Consider the following 25,831-nt stretch of genomic DNA (forward strand, 5'->3'; position numbering starts at 1 on the left):
CACAGTCGCCTCGGACACAAAATGGCGGCTGCAGCGCCCAGTGCGCCTGCGCGAGCCCGGCAGCCGCGGCCGCCGGAGCCGAGCGAAGGGAGGAGGGCGCGGGAGAAGCGGCCGCGCGGGGCAGCATGGGAGGAGCTGCTGGGCGCCAACTTCAAATGGAGGGCTCTGGAGCGACGGGCTGCGGGGGTGGGTGGGTGGGTGCGCGCACGGGTGAGGGAAGAGAGAGGGGTTTCGTGACGTCACGCCCCGTGCGACGTCACGCGCCGCCCAGGCCTAGAAGGCGGGAGACCCTTCAAGCGGAGGCGGCTCCGAGATCTGGCGCCCCCTTCCGGCGGCGCTGACGGTGCAGCCACCTGTCACAGGGAGGGGAATTCACCTCTGGCAAATGCCCCCTCTCCTCCTGTTACTCCACTGCAACTGGTATTTAGAGAGGCAGCCTGCCTCTGAGTTCGAATGAGCCCTCAGACTAGTAGCCATTGATAGGCCTGCCCTCCATGAATTTATCCAAACCCCTCCTCAGCCATCCAGGCTGTTGGCTGTCACCACATCTTGTGGCAGAGAATTCCATAGGTTGATTATGCCTTGTGTGAAAAAGAACTTCCATTCCTTCCAAGCTGCATGACCAAAGTGGGCACAAGTTCTCGAGAGCTTTTTTTAAAAAAAATTTTTTACGTAGCACATGTCGCAATATATCTGCCTGTCATTAAAGTGCTTCAATGCTCCGTGTTTTTAAAATTTCTTCCTGCTAATATATCAGCCAAGGGCAGCTACTCATTGAAAGTGACTGCAGCTGTTTCAAGAGAAAACTACGGAGGCTGTGCTTCCTGTGACCAATTCACACAGACAGTTTACATTAGAGTTCAAAACAGGGCTCAGGGGCCACAGTGGTAGAAAGCAGTGCAGAAGAAGTCAAGCCAGTCTTGAAACTATGGCATGGAGCCCATATGCTCCCTAACCACAGATGTGTGGGTGTCTGGTTGTAATTACTTAGGACAGGCATCCTCAAATTTGGTTGCCCAGATGTTCATAAATGACAGTGGCAGTAAGTAGCAAAGTGGCCAGATTTGTAGATGACACCTACGGTAGTTAAATCCAAAAGTGATTGTGAGGAGCTCCAAAAGGATCTCTCCAAACCGGGTAAGTGGGTGACAAAATGGCAAATGCATTTCAATGTAAGCAAGTGTAAAATGATGCATATTGGTGCAAACACCCCCCTCCCACTTCACATATACACTGATGGAGTCTAAGCTGTCAGTGAATGACCAAGAGAGAAATCTTGGGGTTGACTCAGAGCACGAAAGCTGTGAAAAAGGCAAATTCCATGCTAGGGATCATTAGGAAGGGGATTGAAAATAACAATTCTAATACTATAATGCCCTTATATGAATCTTTGGTGGCCACATTTGGAGTACTGCATACAGTTCTGGTCATCTTAAGAAGGACATTGTAGAACTGGAGAAGGTACAGAAGAGGCAACCAAGATGATTAGGGGCCTGGAGCACCTTCCTTATGAGGCAAGGCTACAGCATCTGGGGCTTTTTAGTTTGGAAAAGAGGTGACTACAGGGAGACATGATAGAGGTGTATAAAATTATGCATGGAGTAGAGAGAGTGGACAGAGAAATTGTTCTCTTTCTCTCACAACACTAGAACCAGGGATCATCCCATGAAACTGAAGGTCAGGAAATTTAGGACCAACAAAAGAAAGTACTTTTTCACACAGCGCATAATCAACATGTGGAATTCTGCCACAAGATGTGGTGATGGCCACCAGCTTGGCTTTAAAAGGGGCTTGGACAAATTCATGGCGGACAGGTCTATCAATGGCTACTAGTCTGGTAACTATAGGCCAGTTCCAGCCTCAGATACAAGATGCCTCTAAATACCAGTTGCAGGGGAGCAACAGCAAGAGAGAGGGCATGTCCTCTCCTTCTTGTCTGTGGGATCCTCAGAGGCATCTGGTGGGCTACTGTATGAAACAGGATGCTAGACTAGATAGTAGTGGTGTGCACAGAACTGCGGAGGTGCGGTTCGACACCAGGGGGTCTCTCCCTTTAAGGGTGGGGGAGGGTGCACTTATCCCTCCTGCTGCTTTCCCCCTGCCAGTGCTCTGTTTCCGCCCCCCAATCCCCGTTCTTGGCTGGCTGCGCATGCACCCACCATGCAAGGGTGCACGCAGTGGGCGCACGCACAGCCGAGACTTCCGGCCACTTCTGGCTGAGAATGGACTAAGGGGAGGTACACTGCTGCCCCACGGACTTGGGGGGGAAAAGGAGCGCCGGTGGGAGTAAATGGAGGCTGTTTGCATCTGTAGTGTGAATATAACATTCTTATTTTAATTTTGGTTGCAAACTACCCTGAGCTATTTTTGGATTGGACATTATACGAATGAAATAAATAAAACAGTGACTAAAATGAACATCTCATTTTGTTTAACACAACCCCCTTTATTCTACTTTAATAATAGCTATAAAGCACTTCTTCCTTCCCAAGTATTCCATATGCATTATTGCAATAATTAGCATAGCTAAGACGTTTGTGCTGCAAATCAGGAAGTCCTGAATTCAAATCTCCCTTCTACCAGCAACTCACTGGATAGTTTTAGCAATCCACTTTCTCTCTTCTTCAGCCTTGCTTCTATCTGTAGTGTAAAGATAGTCCATACTACAACCCAGTAGAGTTGGGTTGTAGTATAGACTATAACAAGATAACTCCATCTTGTTATGGACTATAACAAGATAACTCATATGAAGTGCCTTGAATGCTTGAACATACTATGCAGACATTAAATACCTATATATAAAAAATTCTTTAAGGCATACCTGTGGCTAATCCCATGTGTGGCAGCTCTTGTGAGAGTTGGTGAGCAGAAGCACGATGGTGATTGGGCAGTGGGGATTCCATATGCAGATAGGGAGGAGGAGCCTGTGATGGTTAAGGTCAGTTGGAATGTAACTATTACTGGTTGGAAGATGTTCGTGATTGTAAAGGAGAGGAATCTATATATATAAAAGGATAGTGGGCAGGGGTCTGCAAAGAGAGAGGTCGTGAGGGAGGAAAGAGCCCCTTCAGAAGAAGGCGGCTGCCATTGTGTGAATTAGATGAGGAAACAAGATGAACAAGATCTGTTAATTCAGGAGTGGGCGAGAGAGAGAGAAGGGAAGAGAAGAGAGAAAGAAGGGCAGGCGAGGGACAGGCCCGGGCCTGTCAGTGGCCTGAGGGGACTGAGTGGCCATGGTGGTGGCGGCAGTGAGGAAGGGCCTGGTCAACTGCTGCTGCTGCTGCTACTCCTGTGGGGAGCAGCAGGAGGGGGATCGGGTGAGGGTGGGGAGGTTTCTGGGGATAGGGGGCTGCAGCTTGGCCAATAGGCATCAGCAACGCTTCAGCTCTACAACCGAGAGGTGTGAGGGAGATGGAGTAAAGGGATGGAGGAGTGACCAAGAGAGGGGTGAGGGGGGTGGAAGCAATCAGATGGATGAGGAGGAGCAGGAGTGCGGCTCAGGTGAGGGTGGAGAGATCTCTCAGGTGAGTGGGACTGTGGCAGGAGGTGAGGGGAGCAATCAAGTACTAGTGTGCAGATGCTCTGTACGGGTTAAGCTAGTTGTTATTAATTTGCAAGGGCCTTACCTAACTAGAACTGCACCAAATTTTTATAGGTTCCATTTTACTGTGGAAGGTGCCATTTTTAGGAGAAAGTAATTTAAATTGTGTACACTGCCTCAGGATATGCATATCAGATGGTATATAAATATATATTTTTAAAAAGACACAAGATTTTCTTTGGAAGAGCAGCACTTCTTAATGGGGGAAAAGTAAGGGTCTTTTGCTACAAAATTTTTGTGTCACCCTGTTGGCAAAGGGAAGCATCACATGGGGCAGTGTCTTTTTTAAAAAATAGATCTTGGCAGTCCCATGAAAGGTGACCCACAACCCAACCTGCCACACAGTGCCTTCTTGGCAAATGTAGGGCCAGATGATAGTGGTGTTCACGGAACCAGTGACTGCCGGTTCAAAGGGGTGGGGGGATACCTTTAAGGACAGGAGAGGGTGCTCTCCCCCCTGCCCCCCGCCATGTTTCCCCTGCTGGCGCTGTCATTAAAATTGGTCATGCAGGGTGGCTGCGTACCTCCTTGCTACCCCAGTACACTGTGGACTGGAAGAGTCCGCAAGTGTCCGCTGTGCCGCGGATGTTGCAACAAGCTCCCTGGTCCACCTTCGAACCAGTAGATCCACCGGACATTTGAATCGGTTCGGAGGTCCATAAAAGGGCTTCAGAACCAGTTCCATGCTCATCCCTACCAGATGAGGAATCATGCAAAATAATATTATGGGTCGCCTCTTTTCAACTCTAGTTGTTGCAACTCTAAAAGGGAAAGTTTTGCCCCTCTTTACATGCCCCTTGAAAGACCACTACAAAAGGGGCCCCTGTTTATAGGAGTAAAATTTTGAGCATTAAGGGGTCCCCCATTTTTGGCTCAGGCTTTTTATTTTTGGGACTTTATATCATAAATCCTCCCTCCCCACAAACACCCTTTTGGTGTAGTGTTTAGAGAGTTGGACTGGGACCAGGGAGACTCGAATTCAAATCCCCATTCAGCCATGAAACTCACTGGGTGACTCTGAGCTAGTCACGTATCTCTCAGCCTAATCTACCTCATAGGGTTGTTGCAAGGATAAATATAAGCATGTATAGCCACTGTGGGCTCTTGAAAGAAAAGCAAGTTATAAATGTATAAACAAACGATGGAGACTATCTATATATAATTCTCTAAGGCGTACCCATGGCTAATCCTGTGTGTGGCAGCTCTCACGAGAGGCAGGCAGGCAAGGGACAGGTCCGGGTCTGTCAGCGGCCTTAGGGGAACAAGCAGCCATGGTGGCAGTGGCAGTGAGGAAGGGCTTAGTCAACCGCTGCTGCTGCTCCTGTGGGGAGGAGCAGGAGTGGGACTTGAGTGAGGAGGTCTCTGGGGATAGGGGGCTGCAGCCTGGCCAATAGGCACCAGGAACACTGCAGCCTTGACCAGGAGAGGTGAGGGGGATGGAAGCACGGGATGGAGGAGGAGGAGCAGGAGTGCAGCTCAGGTGAGGGTGGAGAGATCTTTGATAGGAGGCGGGGCTGTGGCAGGGTGAGGGGAACAATCAAGTACTTGTGCACAGATGCTCTGCGCGGGTTAAGCTAGTGTGTGTGTGTGTGTGTGTGTGTGTGTGTATAATCCTGCAGATTTTTTTAAATGCACCAGAAAATCTTTATACACCCACTACCATCCATTTTTCAGTGCATATGATGGTGTTTACTGTGATGATGTTTAATAATAAACATCCTTTTCTACACCTACACATTCTCTCTCTCTCCCTCTGCATTAGCAGACAAATTTTTCCAGGATAGCATCTATTTTCCCCAGTCAGAAGGTGTAGAGTGGGGGACTCCCATTCATAACCACCTGCTGAGTACAGGCAGGGAGCCTATGTTTACCTGCTAGGAATCCCTAAAACACACACCTGTCTCTAGACTTGCTAGGTGGCAGCTTATTCCTGCTGGACCTCCATGGGAACCAGGTCTCATTCTTCCCGTTGGAAAACTAGGCAGAAGCTCTGATGAATTTTGAGACTCATCCTCCTTCACCCATGTTGTCTTGCCTCTCTCATAGAATGGGTTCACACATCACACAGAACCGAAGCCATGGGTGATCACCACCTTTGTTTTACATCATCGTCTTTATGCAGGTATCCTGTAAGAAGGCGTCTACTGAAACTAACCTCTATTAAGCCGCAATTGTGGTTTCAAATATTAAAGATGATGGCCTGGTTCATACAATTGTTTGAATCTAGGTTTAATGTGGTTTACTAATGTTAGCATGGTTGTGTGGACTCTACCAAGATGTTGTATGGTCTGAAGTAAACCCTGCCAAGATGGTGTATGGCCAGAAATGAATCTGAGATTCCCACCTTGGTATGGGTTCGCACTATTATTTATTTATTTATTCGATTAGATCACGCTAAAGTTGGTAACTCACATTAACCTAGATTTGAATGATTGTATGAACCAGGCCCACAGCCTGGTTCAAACTTTGGTTTCAGATAGTGATTTTACTGTCCCAAGTAGAGCAGTTTGTTATGCGAGTTCAGATGTACAAATCCCAGTTAGACAAAATAAACTGGTTCCATATTAATTCTGAACCCTCCCATAGACTTGGTGGTTGTACTTTTATGGGAAGCATGTGTTAGCCAACTAAGGTGGTAAATCTGTGCTGGGCTGCATCATTTCATGTTGCAGGTAGAGTCATATGCAACAGCCTGCCTCCATTAAAAACATTCCTCTCCCTAGAAAACAAATGCCAGGAAAAGGGGGTAGTGTGGCCTGTTCAACCATGTTAGTTTCTGCACAATTCCACCCCCACCCCCCACCGTAGGGTGGTGCATTCAGTCAGCTCCCTCCTACATCCTGAGGGGTACAGTCCAGTTTACAACCTTAAGAACAAGGCTTAATTCAAAAATCCCAGGGGACCAATTTGGGGAACTTCCTAGATTGTTTAGCAAAGTAATTACAAAGTGAAAGCACATCTGTGTATCATGTGTAACCAGAAACTCTTGAGTAAATTCTATACTAGAGGATTATTCATACCAGGAATCCTGGCATCTCATCTTAATCTGCTAAAAGTTCAGGAAGTCTTGTTTAGAAATAAAAAGGTAAAGTGTGTCATGGAGTCGACCACAGAGCCCTGTGGTTGTCTTTGGTAGAATACAGGAGAGGTTTACCATTGCCTCCTCTCGTGCAGTATGAGATGACGCGTTTCAGCACCTTCCTGTATCGCTGTTGCCCAATCTAGGTGTTTCCCATAGTCTGGGAAACATACCAGCGGGGATTCGAACCAGCAATCTCTGGCTTGGTAGTCAAGCTGTTTCCCCGCTGCGCCATTAGGTGGCTCTATTTAGAAATAGCTTTGTTTTATTTGCAATCCTCTTGGGTTTTCTCTTCTGTTACCACTGCTTTCCCTCAACAGCTTGTTTCATCAAAAATTGGTCTAAGGGCTGCATGTGATTTATGTTGTTGAACCTAGCTAGGTTTAGGCAGGCCAGTGCACCTCAAAAAGCACTCTCAGGAGCCCAAGAGGATCAGAAACCCTAGGAGGATATTGGAGCTAGGCAACTGAGATAGAGGCAATATTAATTTGATACTGTACTTGCTGCTTCGTTAATAGGTTAATGGAAACCAGGCAGGTTCATGCCAGTTTCAGGAAGTAATGGAACTGCTCCATGTTTCAGGTGGCATGGGGAACATCATGGTTTGTTTGAAAAGGACATGTTGCTGTTCTCTGTCTATTTATCCCCTTTCAAAGCTATTACACTTTATACTGGTCTTTGACCATAATGAAGTTGATTGAGATATTCCACTGACTTCCTAGCAGTTTCCTCGGGGCTCTAATCCAGCAATAGCTCCCATGCCATAACCAACAGGCTGCATTACGATGCAAGCTTGCTGGGATGTAAGTCCTACTGAACACTGTGGGAAGTCCATCTGAGTAAAGGTTGTGCTATAGAAGGGGAAAGGCCACCTTGGCTTTCCTGCCGCTGCCGAACTCCACTACCATCATTCCCAGCCACACAGTTGCAGCTGGGGATGATGGAAGTTGGAGTTCAGCAACAGCTGGAGAGTCAAGGTGGCCCTAGGCCTGCACTGGCTTCTCTGACATGGCGGAGAATGCAGAAGTCTTCCCAATGCCTGTTGCTTGCACTGCTGGAAGACTAGGGTGTCTCCTTGCATGTGCAGTCCTCTGAGTTCTCCACCGCTTCTGCCAAGAGCTCTGTCTGAATCATCCTTGAATCATCCGTGGTGGTCACGAAACTGCTTCACAGTGCCCAATTTCCCTGTTGTTAGGGAAGCTTCAATGACAAGCCTCACACAAAATGACACGTTCACTCGCTTCCACAAACTTATTTTTATTTCAGGCTTAAAGTCAAAATTAGCCAAACTTCTCAATAATAATTACATTATATATATTTATATATCTATGTAGATAAACAGATAAATTTATAGAGATTTTATAGAAAAGGAACCTTTGCTTTTATTGTCTGCAAAACACTCCCCAAACGTGTAAATAAAAATAAAATACCCCCCCCCCAAATCCCAACAATACCAGATGGCAGCATCTGCCTGTCTATGTCTCTTCTACAACATCCTTAAAAACAAATCGCTCCCTCCCCCCTGGGAGGTGAAAAGCTCCCTCCTGTCATCTTTGTGCTTTCTCCCCCTCTCACAACAGTGAGAAGAATTGGCAGCCCAGGCAGCAAACCTCACCCGCCCCCCCCATCACAGAACAAACATGACCCCCATTTCTTGCAGTATTCACAGCCCCAACGGCTGAAGGACCTGGGCAAGACAAAAACGGCCGAACATGAAGTGGGACCTCAACACACACAGTTTTTTCCAAGTTTATCTCAAATGGGGATGGCCTTGATTACTGAGGATGTGGTGCCACAGCCCTCAAAGCTCAACTTTTAATTTATTTTTCCAGAAAGGGACATGTTGACCCCAGCTTATGGTAGAGGGTCCAAGTTCGCAGTTCCCCAACCCAATGGGCTTCTATGGGAGAAAGAAATGGAGGAGGTTCTCAACTGACGGGGCTCATGTTGAACTCCATGAGGGCACCAGCCAGTGGAGTTATGGAAAGGCATCCTCCGCATAAGGCAGTGTGCGGGCGGTGCTAATACTGCTGTGTGCATGTGCGCCAGAGGACAAGGAACCTGTGGCATGCTGGCTTGACCCCCAGGTCACACAACTCACTGGAGGTCCTGTGGCATGCAAGGGCTGTGACCACAAAAGGATCCACAGGCAGGTCAGCACGGTGCTCCTCAGAACGCAGTGCTGGCCATGCTCCCTGGGGCAAAGATGCGTGGCAAGCTGTCAAAGGACTCCTGCAGCCGTCTGTGAGCAGATTTTCCGTCTTCCCCTGTGAGGATATAACAGCAGTCAGCTGGCAATTCGGATGCTGCTTACCTCAGCCAAGCATGCAAGTCCAAAGAGGTGACTTGGCCACAAACACTGACACTAGCCTTGTGGCCAAAACACGTAAACTGAAAGAAGAACACAGGAAAGAGCACAACTTCCACAAAGCTTCCTTGCCTGGTTGCTGAGAGCTATTCTAGCTTGCAACAGGCAGCCAGGTAAATAGCTACTGAATCTTCCCTGAACACAGAGGCGTTGGGAAGAGGTGTAAACCAATCCTGTCAGAAACCAGAATTTGTTTTAATTTGCTCTCCACAGGCGGTGGCACTGATTTTTGCTGGCTTGCTTAATGCTGGCCACTAACCCGGCATTAAGAGGAGATGGAGGAGACCTGGTTTTCTGGTAGTGAGCATGAATTGTCCCCTTTGTTAAGCAGGGCCTGCCTTGGTTTGCATTTGGATGGGATACTGCATGTGAGCACTTTAAAGATCTTTTCCTTAGGGGACGGGGCCATAGCTCAGCAGAAGCGCATCTGCTAGCAAGCAGAAGGTTTCAGGTCCAATCCCTGGCGACATCTCCAGGTAGGGCTGGGGGAGACTCCTGCCTGAAACCTGGGAGAGCCACTGCCAGTCAGTACAGTCAGTACTGAGCTAGATGGACCAAGCGTGTGACTCGGTCTAAGGCAGATTCTTATGTAACCCTATGGCTTAGTTTTTATTAAGATGGTAAATATGTGTCTAGCCTGTACCACTTCAGATTTTAGGTGGGGTGATATGTGATCGCATGCTCCTCCATTAAAAAGCCTCCCACTGCCTAGAAAACTGTATGCAGGGAAAAGGTGATAGCAGCCTGCCCAACATGCTTGTGGTAGCATAGCCTTTCCAGCAGACTAGTTTTCCAGCTGCAAAGCTGCTTGCACTACACACATGTAGTGTGTGTAAGTGAAAAGTATCACAAGGGACTTGGTCTGTTCAAGATGCAGCCTGGGGAGCTGAACTTGCAAATAAAGCTCCTCCTCAGCAAGCACCCTGCTGCTTTGAAGCAGGTAACTTGAAGGGGACAACCCAGGAAGTCTGTGCAGGTATTGCAAGTCAGGGAACTTGTGACTGTGAGGTTTTAACTTCAGAACCATCACTCAGATACACCACCTAGGATGAGATGCAGACGGCACCAGCTGCTTTAAAGTCAGTTCTCAACCCTTGTGTGAAAAATTGGTACAGCTCTCTCTCTCCATCTGGTCTATTCCCTGCCCCTAAAAACAGCAGCCCTACTTGGAAAGTCTCTGCTTGAGTGTGAACACCTGCTGCTTGGGATAGAAGATGCTCGCTGAGCAACAAATCTGCTCCTCTCGCTGCCTCACAGAGCTCTGAATGCCTGCATTCCATTTCTGGTCCTCCACAATCACAGAGGTCAAGCTAGAAGGCCTTTTCCGGTTGCTTCACAGGCAACTCTCTGGATAGCTTTCAGATTGTTCTCTAAGGCGCTAATACCCGGAACACAGTTTCTCATCCTGCTAGTTATGCAGTTCAGAGCCAAACCAGAAGTGCAGGAAGCCGCACTTGGGGCTTCCTACAATCGTTCTTATACCCTTGCTGTGCGAGTCATGCTAGCCACAATGGTTTGCTATCTGGAGGAAAGAGGAATCATTACCGGGGTGGGTGGGGGGCCTGGCAGGTGCCAATAAGTCCAGCATCTCAAAACTCTTCCTCCCTATATGGCTTAAGTAGCAGCACAAGACAAGTGGAAGCTACTGATCCTTGAGATTTGATGGTGGTTTGGGGACCATTTGACCATAAAGGCGGCAAGTCCGAAGCCAAAAAGGGGGGAAGGAAGGAAAAGGTAGCTTCCTGACTGCAGGCAAACCCAGCCATTCAGTCCAAATGGCTCTCGCAGTGAGTTTAGGGTTGGCACCTGATTGGTCAAACCCAAACCCATGGTCCACTGAATGGTCAAGTATTTGGTCCAATAGTAGTCAAGCCTTTAAATCAGTAGTTTGTTATAACATTGACAAAGAACAGAGATAATTATATTAATTTAAAAAATTGCAATATTCTACAGGAGTCCAAATTCCAGTCCCTCCTAGAAGCTTTATAGAGTGCCATGTCAGGTCACATGGAGGTCTTTCCTCCTCTTAATGTGCAGGGGGGGGCAGTTTTGCCAAACTTGGGCCCCCACATGTCTCTGGACTACAACTCCCACCATTTCCAAAGGCCATTGTGGCTGGGGATGATGGGAATTGTAGGCCAACATCTAGATAATAACAGCCCTGCTGGATCAGGCCCAAGGCCTATCTAGTTCCGTTTCCCATAGGAGCCCACCAAATGCCTCTGGGAAGCTCACAGTCAAGAGATGAAGGCATGTCCCCTTTCCTGCTATTGCTCCCCTGCCACTGGTATTCGGAGGCATCCTGCCTCTGAGCTTGGAAGTAGCTATAGCCATCAAGACTACTAGCCACTGATAGACCTGTCCTCTATGAATATGCCAAGCCCCCTTTTTACAGCCATCCCAGCTGGTGGCCATCACCACATCCCGTGGAAGAGAATTTCATAGATTAATGTATGTGCTGTGTGAAGAAGTACTTCCTTTTGTTGGTCTTAAATTTCTTGGCAATCAGCTCCATGGGATGACTTCTGTCTCTCACAAGTGCGTTGTGAAAGAAGGAGAAAAAAACATCTCTGTCCACACCATACCTAATTTTATAAACTTCTATCATGTGTCCTCGTAGTTGCCTTTTCCCTAAACTAAAAAGCCCCAGATATTGTAGTCTTGCCTCATAAGGAAGGTGCTCCAGGCCCCTGATTATCTTGGTTGCCCTCTTCTGCACCTTTTCCAGTTCTATAATGTCCTTTGTGAGATATGGTGACCAGAACCGCACACAGTACTCCAAACGCGGCCACATCACATCTCAGGTAAAGCATGCTCTTGTTGTGATAAGGAACCAGGAACAACAGAGGGATGGTGAGTACAAGTACCAGAGCTTACAGGGCATGGCTGGACACAAGCGCTGAAAGCCTGCATCACATCACAGCTGCTCCACAGGCATGTCATTCCTTCGGACACAGGGACATAGAATGCAGAAACATACAGCCAGAGCATGGGTACACTAAGGGGGGTGCCTACAAACTCAAGGGAGTGCCACAGTCAAGACAAAGACCTGATGAGATATACGGCTGGCAGGGCCCAGGACAAAGACACTGGTAAGACATGCAGCAGGCTAAGGAGAGGGGCGAGGACAGACTGACTAGCACATCCCAACCTTTGAAGCTGCTGTCATGACCCGGAAGTCCTAGTTAGCCAATCAGATGGTTCTGTCAGTGCCATCTAACAAATGATAACAAACAACCACTTAGCACTTCCTGCTCTCAACACGCCACGTCAACGGCTTCTTCTTCGGAATGAGCAGCAATGCCAGTCAAAGGCGATGGGGCTGTAGCTCCCAGCTGGCATGCAAAAGGTCTCCTCCGGTTCAGCCCTGGCAGCCCCTCCAGGTAGGGCTGGGAGAATCTTCCATTTGGAGAAGCTTGGGAGGAAGCACATCCCCCAGGCATCCCACACTAGTGTCCAGCTTTCCCTTCGCCACTCCTCACCCACCCACCCAGGATGCTCCCAAGGATCGGAGCAGCTGCTCTGCTTTCCCTGCACCAGTGCTGGGCAGCTTTTAAAGACACTACCCCCCCCCCCGCCCGCTAACTGGGGCAGTTGCCTTGGGAGGAAAGCCTCCTTGTGGTTGGAGCCAGGGATCCCGAAGAGGAATTCCAGAGTTTACCGACAAACACAGTCCTACAGGCGATAGGTAGAGCAGAGTCCAAACCTTTTACGTCCCAAGCAGTGGTTGGAATATTGGACGAGCACTGGGGGAGACCTGGGTTCAAATCCCCACTCAGTCATCAGTCTCACTGGGTGACTTTGGGCCATCTGCAGTTTCAGCCTAACATACCTCACAGGGTTGTTGTGAGACTAAAAAGGGGCAGGGAGAGAAGAACTGTGCATGCTGAACTCCTTGGCGGACATCCAGGGTATCAAAGTATTAAGTAATACTGCCAGAGCATCCACCTGGCTACCCAGGATAGAGTGGAATGTACGAACAGCACCACACGTGCCACCTGACCAGGCTGCAGGGAGGAGAATTATGTCTGGGCAAGGAATGGGCACTTACCACATAGCATCAGGCTCTGTTTGGCTGCCTCCCGCACGGCCTCCTTGTCAGTTTGGCACAGGTACACCAGCTGCTCAATGCCCTCCTTGGCCTATTGGTGGAGGAGAAAAATAAAAGTGTTGGACTACAGCTCCCATCATCCCCAGCCCCAATGGCATTTGGCCATCCCATTGGGGATAATGGGAGTTGTTATCCAACATCGTCTGGAACCCCAGAGCTGGCCGCTCTTCTCCACTCAACACAAAACGCCAAGGCTACAAAACATGGCGGCGGACTAAATACAGAGAAAGAGCCCTCTGCACGGGAGAGCACACTGGCCTGACAGAAGGCAAGAGCAGCCTTTGAGGCAAGTACCCCACCCCACGTCCTAGCAAGGCCGCTTTCCCGGCATTTCCCCTAGGCACGACCTCCTGTTTTAAATGCAAAGGCACTGGGGGCCCAACTGTTTCTAGAAGACTCCGGAACTTCAGGTGGTACACAGACCCCACTGCCCCCCAAATCCTGCCTTTACCTTAAGGCATCCCAGAGCGGCACAGGCAGCAATCCGCATTTGTATCTCTTCGTCCTCCAGCTGCTCAAGGTAGCATACAAGGGCCTGAGGGAGACACACCAGTCAGCCTGCTTGTGGCCAACGCAAGGCAACTCTCCATGCTACACACCTTCACCATAGTTGTCGGCAGTGTTCCCTACAACAGGGATTCCCAGAGCTTGTTCATTACAACTCCCGGCACCCCCAGCTGCAGCAGCCTTTAGTGAACAACACCTGAGAATCCCTCTTAAGGGGAACACTGGTTGTAGACCTGTTTATTGCTGTGCTCAGCCAAGGAACTCTGGGAAATGTTGTTCCATCAAGTGGTGGGCAGAAGCCAGCCAAGGCAGATGTTCTAGTGCCCTCACTGCTGTTCTCAGAGTTCCTTGGGAGAAGCCAAGGAAATTGGACTGGTCCCCATAGGCTTAACACACATGCTCCTCAAACTAGCTACATGCTCCTCCCAACACATGGATCCTCTCCCCACCATTCCGTCTCTAACTTTAGGGAAGCTACACTGGATACTTGCCCGCTCCCGGAAGCCAGGGTTCTCCGACAGGCTACGCAGCTGAGCCGACACAGCTCCCACAACTTTGCTGTTTCCTTCAACGAGAAGCAAGCTCAGGGTTTTCAGTCCGTCTTTGCGGAGCCGGCTCTCGGGCACACGCTTGAGGGCCTTCAGGACTACGTCTTGGTCATCTGAGTTCAGGTTCTGAGCTAGCAGCACTGCAGGGCAAGGCAGAAAAGGCACTGATGTGAACCACATGATGCACAACCATGGAAAGCCAACATGTCGGTGGCAAGCTTATTTTATTGCAGATTGAGAACATCAAGGCTGAGATGCAGTGACTTGCCTGAGGCCACTTATGGAGTTCACAGCAGAGGTCATATTGAAACCAGGAAGTTCCTGATTTGAAGCTCAAATGACTTGACTAGCAAGCCAGAGGTTGCTGGTTCGAATCCCCGCTGGTGTGTTTCCCAGACTATGGGAAACACCTATATCAGGCAGCAGCGATATAGGAAGATGCTGAAAGGCATCATCTCACACTGTGTGGGAAATGGCAATGGGAAACCCCTCCTGTATTCTACCAAAGACAGCCACAAGGCTCTGTGGTCACCAGGAGTCGACACTGACTCGATGGCACACTTTACCTTTACCTCTTACCCACTAAGTCACACCAGGTAGCTCTCAGAGCAGGGCGGGGCCACACATCTGTGCAGGGGCCTGAAGCTTGGTCTCCCGCATCAGATTCCACACTCAGGAGCATTCTCGCTCTCCTCGAAATACGTGTGAATTTGCTTCTACTGAAAATATGTATTTAAAAATGTTTGGGGGGTTTTTTGGGGGGAGCTTTTGGTTTCTAATGCACTTTTAATTGTATGCTTTATTCTATTGTTTCTTTATTTGTGAGCCACCCAGAGAACAATTGTTATGGAACGGCCAATAAAGTTGATGCTTTATTGATGAGCAGGGCAATGCTCATGCCCTCTTTGTGGCACTGGAGCCACAACAGCTATTCAAAAAGTCATCATCCATTGTTGTAGCTGCCAAGCAGACGGACCGACATGCAGTAACTCCTCCCGGATTCACACTAGTCGGGTGCCCTACCTTCCTCCGCTAACTCCAGAACAAAGGAGTCCAAGGTCAACGCAGGCAGAGCTTCAAAGTGGCTCCAATACTGGAAGATAGTGACTTGCTCAGCCTGGCAGCTTCCCTGCCGCCTGGGCAGCCTGCGTTGGAGAAGCTCTTCCACCAGCTTCACACACACTGTGGCGGAAAGAATGGGTTAGGGTAGCTTCCGAGTGCTCAAGTGCATGCACTGACCTAACCATCATCGGACCATAAGAACCACTGAGCTGGATGAGGCCCAAGGTCCATGTAGACCTGTATCCTAGATTCAGCAAGCCTGAATTGTCCCCTTTGCTGAGTAGAGTCTGCCCTGGTTTGCATTTGAATGGGAGACTACATGTGTGTGAGCACTGTTGAGATATTCCCCTCAGGGGATGGGGCTGTTCTGGGAAAAGCATCTGCATGCTTGCAAACCCAAGGTTCTGAGTTTCCTCCCTGGCATCTCCAAGACAGGGCTGAGAAATACTCCTGCCTGCAGCCTTGGAGAAGCCACTGTCAGTCAGTGTAGAGACGATACTGAGCCAGATGGACCAATGTTCTGACTTGGTATAAGGCAGGTTCCTATGTTCCTATCCTGTTTCTCAGAGTGGCCCATCAGATGCTACTAGGAAGTCTTCAAGTAGGAGGTGAAGGCGTGCCCCTTCTCCTGCTATTGCTCCCCTGCAACTGGGATTCAGAGGCATTCTGCCTCTGAACCTGGAGGTAGAATATAGCCGTCAAGACTAGTAGCCACTGACAGACATGATTTGACCATCATGGCCTTGCAACCAATCCAAGTTTCTGGATGGGGCCAGGTGGTGGTGGTAGAGACAGGAAGGCAAATAGGTCTGAGAACTCCTCTTTGGTTATAGCTGAAGCAGTGCCACTGCTTACGAGTGATGGTGGGACAGGGGGTGTAACTAGGAATGTACACACATACAGCACAGGTCACTCCTATCCACTGTCAAGGGAAAGGAGCCACAGATGCAGAGGGTAGATGCTATGGCCAATGCAGCAGTGTTCTTAGGGGCATGGCTGAATGCATCTCAGGATAAGGTTGCTGTGCCAACCCAGTGCCAAAGAACAGACCAAAAGGAGTCATTCGCGACTTGTAGGACTCCACTGGGCATTCCTCTTCTTTTTTGCTTACTCATAAAATAAGTGCACCTACAAACACTGGCAACCGGTATCTGGCCAACCACAGATCCAAAAGAATCCCAAACATGTAGCCCTGATCAGCCTCTGATGAAATCCCAGGTGCTGGTCAGGGGCTGAGGAGGACTTCAAGGTAAAATTAACAACTTGACCTTCCCATATGATGAACACCAGCTAAGTCTGGCTTAACACTGCAGTGTGTCTTCACCACTTGGGTCGCCTTGATACAGGTTCTGAAACTGGAGATGGGGGCGGGGGGAGAGTAGCAGAAAGGAGAAGAGGAGGAAGCAGGTACTGCCCTGAGCCCAGAGATGCACTCACGTGGATCTGCTAGGCCTTGTTGGCGTTCGTTGACTCGTGCGGCATACTGGGAGTTGAGAGTCTGCAGGAACCGTTCCACAGGGCAGGTGTACACATTAGGGATGGCAACACAGCTGTCCCAGAAGGGCAGGACTCCCTCCTTCCATGCAGAAAACTGTATCACTGAGAACGAAGAACCCACAGGATCAGCTTACAGCTGGGGATCACCACAACAGCCACTAGCTCTTCCTTTGAACCACAATCTTAACGTTAAGAAGAGCTATCAATAAATGACTTCCCACCCATCTGCTGTTCCCTAGCGTGTCCCGTAGGGTGGATACAAATGAATATTAAAAGGAGCAGTTGCTGCGCTCTGGAAGCAATCCACCCCATTTTGGTCAGATGTGCCTGTTCCTTTCTGGGGCCAAATTCAACCAAAACTGATTCTTCAGGTTTGCAGAAGAAGCTGGCTGTACACTGCACTGATTGGTAGGTGGCTGTATAATTACAATACAACCTCCCTCTTGCTCAGTCCTCAAATCCATTTGACAAGATTTTGAAAACAGGAATTAAATGAAGGCATGTGGTGGTGGTGGTGGTGAGAAATAATGGCAGTCCACCAGAAGCATGCGGGAGTGGGGGAGAGGGGGCGAGCCTGAATCATTGGTATGCCTGTCTTTGACCAAGAGAGGGTAGGAGGAAATTGGACCCCTCCACAGAAGAAAACTGCTGCAGCTGCAGTTCTGATGTATACTGTATATGAATGCACTTTTAGTAGCACCCAGTAGGTGCTGCCTCTCGGGGGACAGCTTCTGCTCCCCAGCACATCCTGCCAACAAGTGCAGCTTCCCAAAGGGCTGCAAGAGAAACTCTGGCTCTAGGATTAGGGCGATCCAGGTGTTGCTTGACATTCCTTGAAGGAGCCCCGAGGGGATGCAAAGAGTGTAGAAACGAGTTGGGCTCCTTCCTCCTTCCACAGCCCAGCAGTGGCAGAGGGTAGGTGGGGTGATTTTTGCGGCTTCCCACTCCCTCCTAAAGGTCTATTCCAGGCCTGCTCAACTTAGGGCCCCCCCCAGCTGTTTTGGGACTACAACTCCCATAATCCCCAGCCACGGTGGCCAATAGGCAGGGATTATGGGAGCTGCAGGACAACATCTGCACGAGGGCCAGAGCTGAGCAGCCCTGGCTCTATTCACTTGAAGGAATATGTCCCCGAGGGCAACCTCCAGGACCACATTCCTGCAACCCAATAGACCTTTAGGAGGGAGCGGAAAGCAGCAAAAATCACCCCACCTACCTTCTGCTGCTGCTGGGCTGAGGAAAGAGCCCAACTAGTTTCTACCCTGCCCCACCCCGCAACAGACCGAGTTAAATCTGCAACTCATTTTTAAGCTCTTTGCATGCCCTCATGGCATTTTCTGTTGTCAGAGCACTGCAGGGAATGTCAGTGAGTGAGTGCTGCCAACCCCAAATCCCCCCTCTCTGTGCCACGCTTTCCTACCTTCCTCTGCAGAGCTGGCCATCCCTGCCTGATCCTTTGCCAAGCGGCAAACCATCTCCAGCACTTGTGCTTCTCTTGCCAACCGGTCAAGCGCATACATTTCTCGGCAGCGGAGGGGTCCAAAATGGCCCAGTTTCTAGGAACCAGATACACAAGCAAAGATCCTTAGAAGAAGAGTCTAATATGTACCGTGCAAGGGATGCCAGGGGCTGCTCTTAGCTAGGTCGGCAGAACAAGTTGCTAGTCCCAGCCTGGCAAGCTTAATGCAGGACAACGTGAAGGGGCAGGCTCAGCGGCAAAGCTGGAAAGCAGCAACCACTCGGCTGCTTCCAGGAAGGTAAGGACCAAAAGGAGAATAGAAGCCAAAAGGCAAGAGACCAGTTTCAGGATCCCTGTAGAGCTGGTGGGGTCAGTGCACTGACTCCCAGGCTTATAAAGCCCTAACACTGTCTGGGACCAGAACCTCTGAAGGACTGACATCTCCCGGATTGGCCTGCCTGTACATGCTCTCAGTGGAGAACCTCTTCTGAGCTCCTGAGCTGGGTTCAGCAGCCAACTAACAGGACCTTTCCTGTGGCGGTGCCCCAGCTGTGAAAGTGCTTCCCCAAACATATTTGATTGCTCCTGCACCAATTTCCTTTAGACACCAGGTGACAACGGTCTCATTTACCTTTGGCATGCTTTCTTGTAAATTATTAGGGTCTTTTTCTTTTTTACTCCTTTTGTGCTGCTGTTTTGAATCTTCCCCCTCTGATGTATCTGAAGTCTGATTTCTTTCTTAGCTTTGTACTAGTTTTTAATGCAGGGATATTCTCTCTCCACACACACACACACACACACACACACACACACACACACACACACACACGTGCTGTTCCCCACTGAGTCTCACTTGGTACTCACCAGCAGCAGATGGTTGCAGTGGTTTAGATGGAGAACCAGCGCCTTGTCAAGAAACTCACTGCCAGTGCTCATGGGCTCTGGGCCACCATCTGTGCTCAAGCAATCTGTGCTCAAGCACCCTGCTGTGTCCTCAGCAACAGCTTCACTGGCTCCTGATACCCTGTCCAAGGGTGCAGTCTGTGCACTGCTAGCCTTCCTGTGAATAGAAGTCACAGGCAAGAAGAGATAAGCATGCACTCGGTCCTTCATAAGCCCAGATTTTCAGCCCTGGCAAAGCAAACCCTGCAGATCAGGGTGTCCAGTAAGGGCAGTGCAGCAGACACACAACCCCAGAAAGCTCTTGAGTGCATCCAACCCTTTTAGCAATGCAGCTCAGACCTCTGGTATCTCTCGGGGGTGCCTTAAAACACTCTCCATTTTATGCTTCAAGAGGTGCACCCTCTGCTGCGTCCTTTTTACATTTATATTCTTCTCTCCCTGCAAGGCGCCCAGAGTGCTGTACAGAGTTACATTTATCCTCACAACAACCCTGTGAGACAGGATGTGACTGACCCAGAGTCACCCAGTGAGTTACAGCTGAATGGAAGGTTTGAACCTGGGCTTCACTAGTCCTAGTCCAATACTCTAAACCCAGGAAAAAAACCCCACAATATATTGTGATTGGGGATGATGGAAGCTGTAGTTCAACAACAGCTGGAGGGTCGAGATTGCCCACCTCTGCTCTAACCACTACACCACGCTGGCTCTGACAAGTACAAGTAACGAAGGGGGGCGAGCAGGAAGCTGGGGGCAATATCAGGCACTGGCCACATGGTGGCACTGTGGCAGCACATCCTGCGGGGAGCCACCTGTCAGGCCAGGCCATGCTCTGTGCGAGGCAGCTCTATCAGCACTGTGAGAAAGGTCCCCTCTGCCTTCTGTGTGCCAAGCAGATACATTCGCCCTGAGCAAGGTGCAGAGCCACTGAGGAACGGAGTCCCACTGAGCTTCCTCTGAAATCGGTTACTCTGATCTATCAGCCCCTGCGGCCTCCTTCAAGCGCCTCTCCGTTGAGGCAGTTCAACAGCCCCTAGGCAAGGTCTGCAGCGTCTGACTCACCTCATTTTCACCCGGCCCAAGCCAGGGACAGCCAACTGGCAGGTCTGTGGAGCTGTTCTTATCAGGTCCCAGCAGCCTGATCTGGTTTTAAACTAGGGTCTCAACCTGCCAGCCTCCAGCCGTTGGGACTACAACGCCTATCATCCCCCGTCACAACGGCAGGTAGGGAGGATGAGAGTTGTGGGCCAACATCTGCAGGAGGGTCGCAGTTTGAGACCCCTGTTTTGAATCAAGGTTTCACTCTCACCCGCATACACACCAAGAAGAGAGGTTTGGGGAAGTTGTGAGAGGTGGAGACGTCCCCCATCCCCACCATAGATTTTAATAAGGAATGCCCCTGCTAAGGCCTGAATGCATAAGCTCAGGAACCATGAAGCTGCTCTGTGACAGAGCCTGCACAGGAGTTGAGTTATGTGGCAAGTATATATTCCTAAACCACTACATGGAGAAGAAAGTGCCCGTGCCCGACAGAGACGACACCAAAGATGCTACGTGATGGGCAGAGCTCACAACTGAGAGTCACCCAAGAGAGTCAGCAAAGGCCTTAGGATAACAATCTAAGACAGCCACCTCTGATAGTGCAAGTAAGTCCAGGGTAGGCAGGCATCAGCCAAGAAAGTTAAGCATTGCATAATCTCTTAATTAAAACCTCATCACCTAAGAACAAGGAGTTTTCCTACCCACCCTATCTATCTATCTATCTATCTATCTATCTATCTATCTATCTATCTATCTATCTATCTATCTTTATACACCGCCCAAAACTCGCATCTGGATGGTGTACAATAAAACAACACAGATCAAAACCAAAATCAAAACATTAAAACAATTAAAAACCATGCTGAAATTAGAAGTCTAATTAAAAGCCAGGATGAACAAATGTGTCTCAACAGTCCTTTAAAAAGCTGTCAGAGATGGGGAGGCTCAGGGAAGGGCATTCCCTGAGCTGGTGGCAACTGCAAACACACCTCCCCAGATTATCTCAATAGGCGGCCGGGCTCATAATTCCTGGTTTTAATTTCTGGTTTATTTTAAAATTCAAAACCCGATTTGGGGTTTTTTAATCACTGTAATTGTTTAATTGTTGTTTTAAAATGTTTTTAAATTGTTAATTGTAATATTGTTTTTTAATTTGTTTTAGCTCTTTACTGTTTTAGTGGTGTGTTTTAATTGTAAATCGCCCTGAGCCATTTTGGAAGGGCGGTATACAAATCAAATATAAATAAATAAATAAATAAATAAATAAATAAATAAGAGAGAAGGCATTCTTTTAAATACCCTGGGCCCTTGCTGCAGAACAGAGTCTGGTACCTTTGAAATGCAAACTCCAACCTTTCTTACTACTACCTTGACAGGACTTCATCCCTGCTTGCCGCACAGTATGAATTCAACACCAGGGTGTCTCTCTCTACAACCACTGGGGTCTCTCCCTACCTCCGCATCCCATTTCCTCCTAGGCCTCCAGTCTGTTCCCTGGCAACACACCCCTTTTTCACTCACCTGTCCTCATCTCCCTCTGAGTCATCTGTATCGGAAACATTGAGGAAATTGAAACTCTCCAGAGCGCGTTGCACCGTCAGGCTGGTGCTGGAGGCCCGGCTCAGGCACAGACCCTGCTTTTGCTGTGGGGTGGAGACCAAAGAAAAAGCAGAGAGACATTCAATACACTCTGTTATCTGGCTGGTGTTGCCTCGTCTGCTCTGCAAGCCCATCTGGCTGGGTTACATGACCACGTTCTGAGCACCCCTGCTTCCGGCCTCTGTGGCTACAGCCTCCTGAATTTTGAAGTGGGAAATGGAGAAGAAAATCCAACTTTGTGATCAGCATTTAATATAAAATTGATGGGAGGCGAGAGGGAAGAATAGGATACCTGAAAGCCATATTTTTGTGAACCACCTAGAGCCGGGTTTCTTAACCTTAGGCCCCCAGATGGTGGTGGACTATAACTCCCAGAATCCCCAGACATGGCCTTTGCAGCTGGGGATTCTGGGAGTTGTAGTCCAACAACATCTGGGGGCCCAAGATTAAGAAACTCTGGCCTAGAGCTTTTGGAGTCAGGCAGTATATCAGTCAATCAAAATCCTCTAATTTGAAACCCTTTCCCCCTAATTCCAGATGCACAGGTTCTGGCTGTAGAAAATTTAGTGGGAATCTGGGATTGGGTGAAGAATTCAGCATCTTGGCATTCTCAGTCTAACCTGCTCCCACCCCAAGGAAAACCTGGTACTGCAAAGTCAGTATAGGCAGTGGCTGGTGGTCCTCGCAGTCCTGCAGATATATGCAAGATGTAAGCCACACAGCCTCTATTCTCTACACTCCTTGGCAATGTCCCAAACATCTTCCCCCTCTTCCATGGCCACATCCTCAGTGAGAGGTGTGCACTCCCAGTGGGGGACAGAGGATGCACATCTTGTGTGAAGAAGGAACTTCCTGTAATAGCCAGTGCCCAGGCTGGGGTGTGTGCTAAGGAACTTCCTGTGGGGGCAGGGAATGGGACTTCAACACCCTGACCAGCCCTTCCCATGCTTAGCAGTAGGCTACATTATGCCTGGGCTGCACTGTTCAGCTTTCCAGCTGTTGTTGGACTTCAAGTCCCATCAACAACCCCCACAGTGGCCAATAGTCAGGAATGATGGGAGTTGTAGTCCCACAACAGCTAGAGGACCAAAGCTGTGCAACCCAGCATCATGCAAACATAAGCAGCTATTTTTAGTTTGTAGAATTTAACTAGGTTCCAGAGCCCAGCTGTTGTGAATTCTGGAGCCCGCCTAAAGCACAGAATTTGCTTTCCTTTGCCAAACAGCGTAGGCCAGGGTCAGCAAACTTGGCCCTCCAGCTGTTTTGGGACTGCAACTCCCAACATCCCCAGCCGCGATTTATTGTTGGAGGGCCACATGTGCCCTCCCCTGTCGTAGGGGATGGTGTGCTTTTGTGGTTCTAATTGCCAGGTACACCCAGCCATGGGGGTGCCATCCTTCCTCCAATCCCTTACCAAGCACATCCTTCCTTGTCACCCTCACTTACCAGGAGAATGGCCTCTAGGTGCTTGAGCTCCTGCTCCAAGGTCTGCAGTTCAGGGAACTGTCCCCGGTAGTCATCCAGAGCAGAGCCTAGTGAGCTGATGGCCTCCTCCAGCCCACAGTCTACAGGTTTGGGCCTTGGTGCCTTCGAGACCCCCATTGGCTGAAGCTCCCTTGAGGCTGGCGGGGACAGTGAGGGTGTCGGGGGCTGAGCCTCCGGAGCCTCGCAGGCAGTGTCCTCACTCTCCTCTGCAACGGGGGTGGCTCCCACAGGCTCTGCCTCCTGCTCTTCACCCTCACTGATCCGGATGTCCAGCACCGAGTCCCCCCTTGGGGGCAAGGAGTCCATTTCCAGGGTAGGCAACTCCCTGGGACTAGAGTCTGCGGGGACGGTGCCTTCCTTGTCCTCAGCAGCCGGCAGGTCCACACTGGCCTCGCTGATTTGGCTAAGAGTCCGGGCGTAGGGCATGTGCCCATTCACCACTGCCGCCACCTCCTCTCGCTGGGTGGGGGGCTCTTTGTCCTCGGGCTGCGTAAAGGCGATTTCTATGGCTGGCGCAACGGCCTGCACTGCGGGCTGTACAATAGGCCTTGGTGGTGTGTGGCGGGCACTCCCGGACAGCTGCGGGCTGGAGGAATCATCCGAGGACTCGGAAGAGATGGACCAGGCCGCCCCGTTCTCCTGGTCTTCCTGCTGCCGCAACATGTTCTGGAAAGGAGGCAGCATTGATCAGTCGCATGCACCGAGTTTTGCACATACAAGAAAGTGCGTGCGTGCACACTTGCATGCACACACATTGTCCCCCTTGGCCTCCGACTGTGTTCTCTCCCAGGCGCACTGAAGCAACCTTTGTCTTCCCTTGACATACCCCATTAGGGATGGGGTTGTAGCTCAGTAGTTAGGACATATCTGCTTTACATAAAGAAGGCTCAAGGTTCAATCCCTGGCAGCATCTCCAGGCATGCTGGGAACGACTCCTACCTGAAACCTTAGAAAACTGCTACCAGTCAGTGTAGAGCCAGGGATTCTCAACGTTGGGTCCTCAGATGTTATTGGACTTCAACTCCCATAATTCCCAACCAAAGGTCACTGGAGCTGGGGATTATGGGAGTTGAAGTTCAATAACATCTGGGGACCCAACGTTGAGAATCCCTGGTGTAGACCACTCAGGGGCTGCTCAGCTTTGGCCCTCCAGCTGTTTTTGGACTACAACTCCCACAATCCTCAACCACAGCAGTCAAAAGCCAGAGATAATGGGAATTGTAGGCTGACATCTGCAGGGGGCCCAGAGTTGAGCAGCCCTGGTGCAGACCACCCTGAGCTAGGCAGAGCAATGGTCTGACCCAGTATCAGGCAGCTTTGCCATGTACCCACCCACTCAGACATGGGCCGGGCCTTAGCCTGCCAGCAGACCACCTGCTTTGCATGCAGAAGGTCCCAGAAGGCCCAGATGAGGCTAGGTATGCCTGGAACCTTGGAGAAGCCGCTGCCAGTCAGTGTAGGCAAGACTGAGCTAGATGGACCAAGGGTCTGACTCTGTGTCCTCTGCCCCACCTACGTTGAATGCAGGACCGCCAATCCTCCAGGAATCATATTCAGGTGACTACTGGAAGCAATCCTGGCAATTTTAATGGCCTCAACATGTGGGGGGGGGGGGAATATGTTGCAGGGGTGGGGCTGAGGGGGAGTATCTCCAGGAATAGCTTTAGTCAGAGTTGGCAAGCTGCCACTAACTTCCATCCTTCCACTGGACCCCAAGGTGAGCTGCTTTCCCCCTCACTGGAGCCAGATGTGCACAACTGGAAGGCGGTTGAGTTGGGAAGGCTCAGGTCAGGTCCTTTGCTTCCCCCATGCCCCATTTTGCAGCCAGGCTCACAACCTGGAGAAACCTGTTTGCCCAGGACGCTGGGACTTGGCACCAGACAAGAGAGGCCTCCTCTGCCTTCTGCATTCACTGGCAAGCCCCCAAGGCAGCAGCCCAACTGCTTATGATGAGAAGAATCTGCCTCCCTTGCAGGTGGAGGGGCTGCTGAGCTAGCCTGGGGCATGCAGCCCCCCCCCCCAGGCTTGTTGCAACAATTCAAGATTCCCTGGAAGTGGAGACGGACTGGACCTGTCTTAGAAACAGGATAGGTTCTCAGCCCTGGAGCACACAGGGATATTAGCTGCAGCTCACCAGCCCAACCTCTGTTTTTCAAAGGCTCTAGACCTCCTTTTAATAGCTTCCAACACTCCGCCCTACTTTAGCCACACACTGAGCGGCCGGGGCGGGGGTCCTCACTGACACTGAGTTGTGGGGGGGGGGTGTCAGGACCCAGAAATTAGCCATGTGCTGCAAGGCACACAACACTCTCTGCTAATGGCTAACTTTTAAAGCGGTAGCTCTTATGTTTAGCAACTGTCCCTGCTCAGCCCAGCACAGCATCCTTTTCAGTGGGGTTGCCGGCGTCTCTCTTGGCCTTTTGGGACAGGAAACCATCTTCAGGCCCTTTTGTGGCACTCAGTTTGGAGATCGCCCCTGCGAAGTGGGCAAAGAGACATCTTTCTGAGTGGCAGCTCCCTCATTTTTAGCAGGGGGAAAGCAATGGCCCCAATCCAACCCCAGCACAGCATCCT

At 50.0% G+C, this 25,831-nt stretch overlaps 1 protein-coding gene across 10 annotated transcripts in view; it reads right to left on the minus strand.

Moving 5' to 3' along the window:
• Positions 1-7,921: 7,921 nt before the first annotated feature.
• The window catches only part of RIPOR1 (RHO family interacting cell polarization regulator 1), a 120,870-nt gene continuing 102,960 nt past the window's right edge, over positions 7,922-25,831 (minus strand). For 8 of the 10 annotated variants that reach the window (XM_053270716.1, XM_053270714.1, XM_053270718.1 and 5 more), the window contains 10 exons: positions 23,219-23,923; positions 21,695-21,816; positions 19,097-19,292; positions 18,194-18,329; positions 16,714-16,875; positions 15,238-15,396; positions 14,158-14,354; positions 13,611-13,694; positions 13,100-13,190; positions 7,922-8,947 (listed from right to left, as the gene is read on the minus strand). In XM_053270716.1, coding sequence (XP_053126691.1) covers positions 8,850-8,947; positions 13,100-13,190; positions 13,611-13,694; positions 14,158-14,354; positions 15,238-15,396; positions 16,714-16,875; positions 18,194-18,329; positions 19,097-19,292; positions 21,695-21,816; positions 23,219-23,923 — 1,950 coding nt within the window. In that variant the 3' untranslated portion in view covers positions 7,922-8,849. Of the gene's footprint in view, positions 8,948-12,199; positions 12,265-13,099; positions 13,191-13,610; positions 13,695-14,157; positions 14,355-15,237; positions 15,397-16,713; positions 16,876-18,193; positions 18,330-19,096; positions 19,293-21,694; positions 21,817-23,218; positions 23,924-25,831 lie in introns of all 10 variants that reach the window. The other 2 variants (XM_053270719.1, XM_053270722.1) reach the window with 2 other exon arrangements.

This window comes from Hemicordylus capensis, chromosome 9 (genome assembly GCF_027244095.1).
Source record: "Hemicordylus capensis ecotype Gifberg chromosome 9, rHemCap1.1.pri, whole genome shotgun sequence".
NCBI lineage: Eukaryota > Metazoa > Chordata > Lepidosauria > Squamata > Cordylidae > Hemicordylus > Hemicordylus capensis.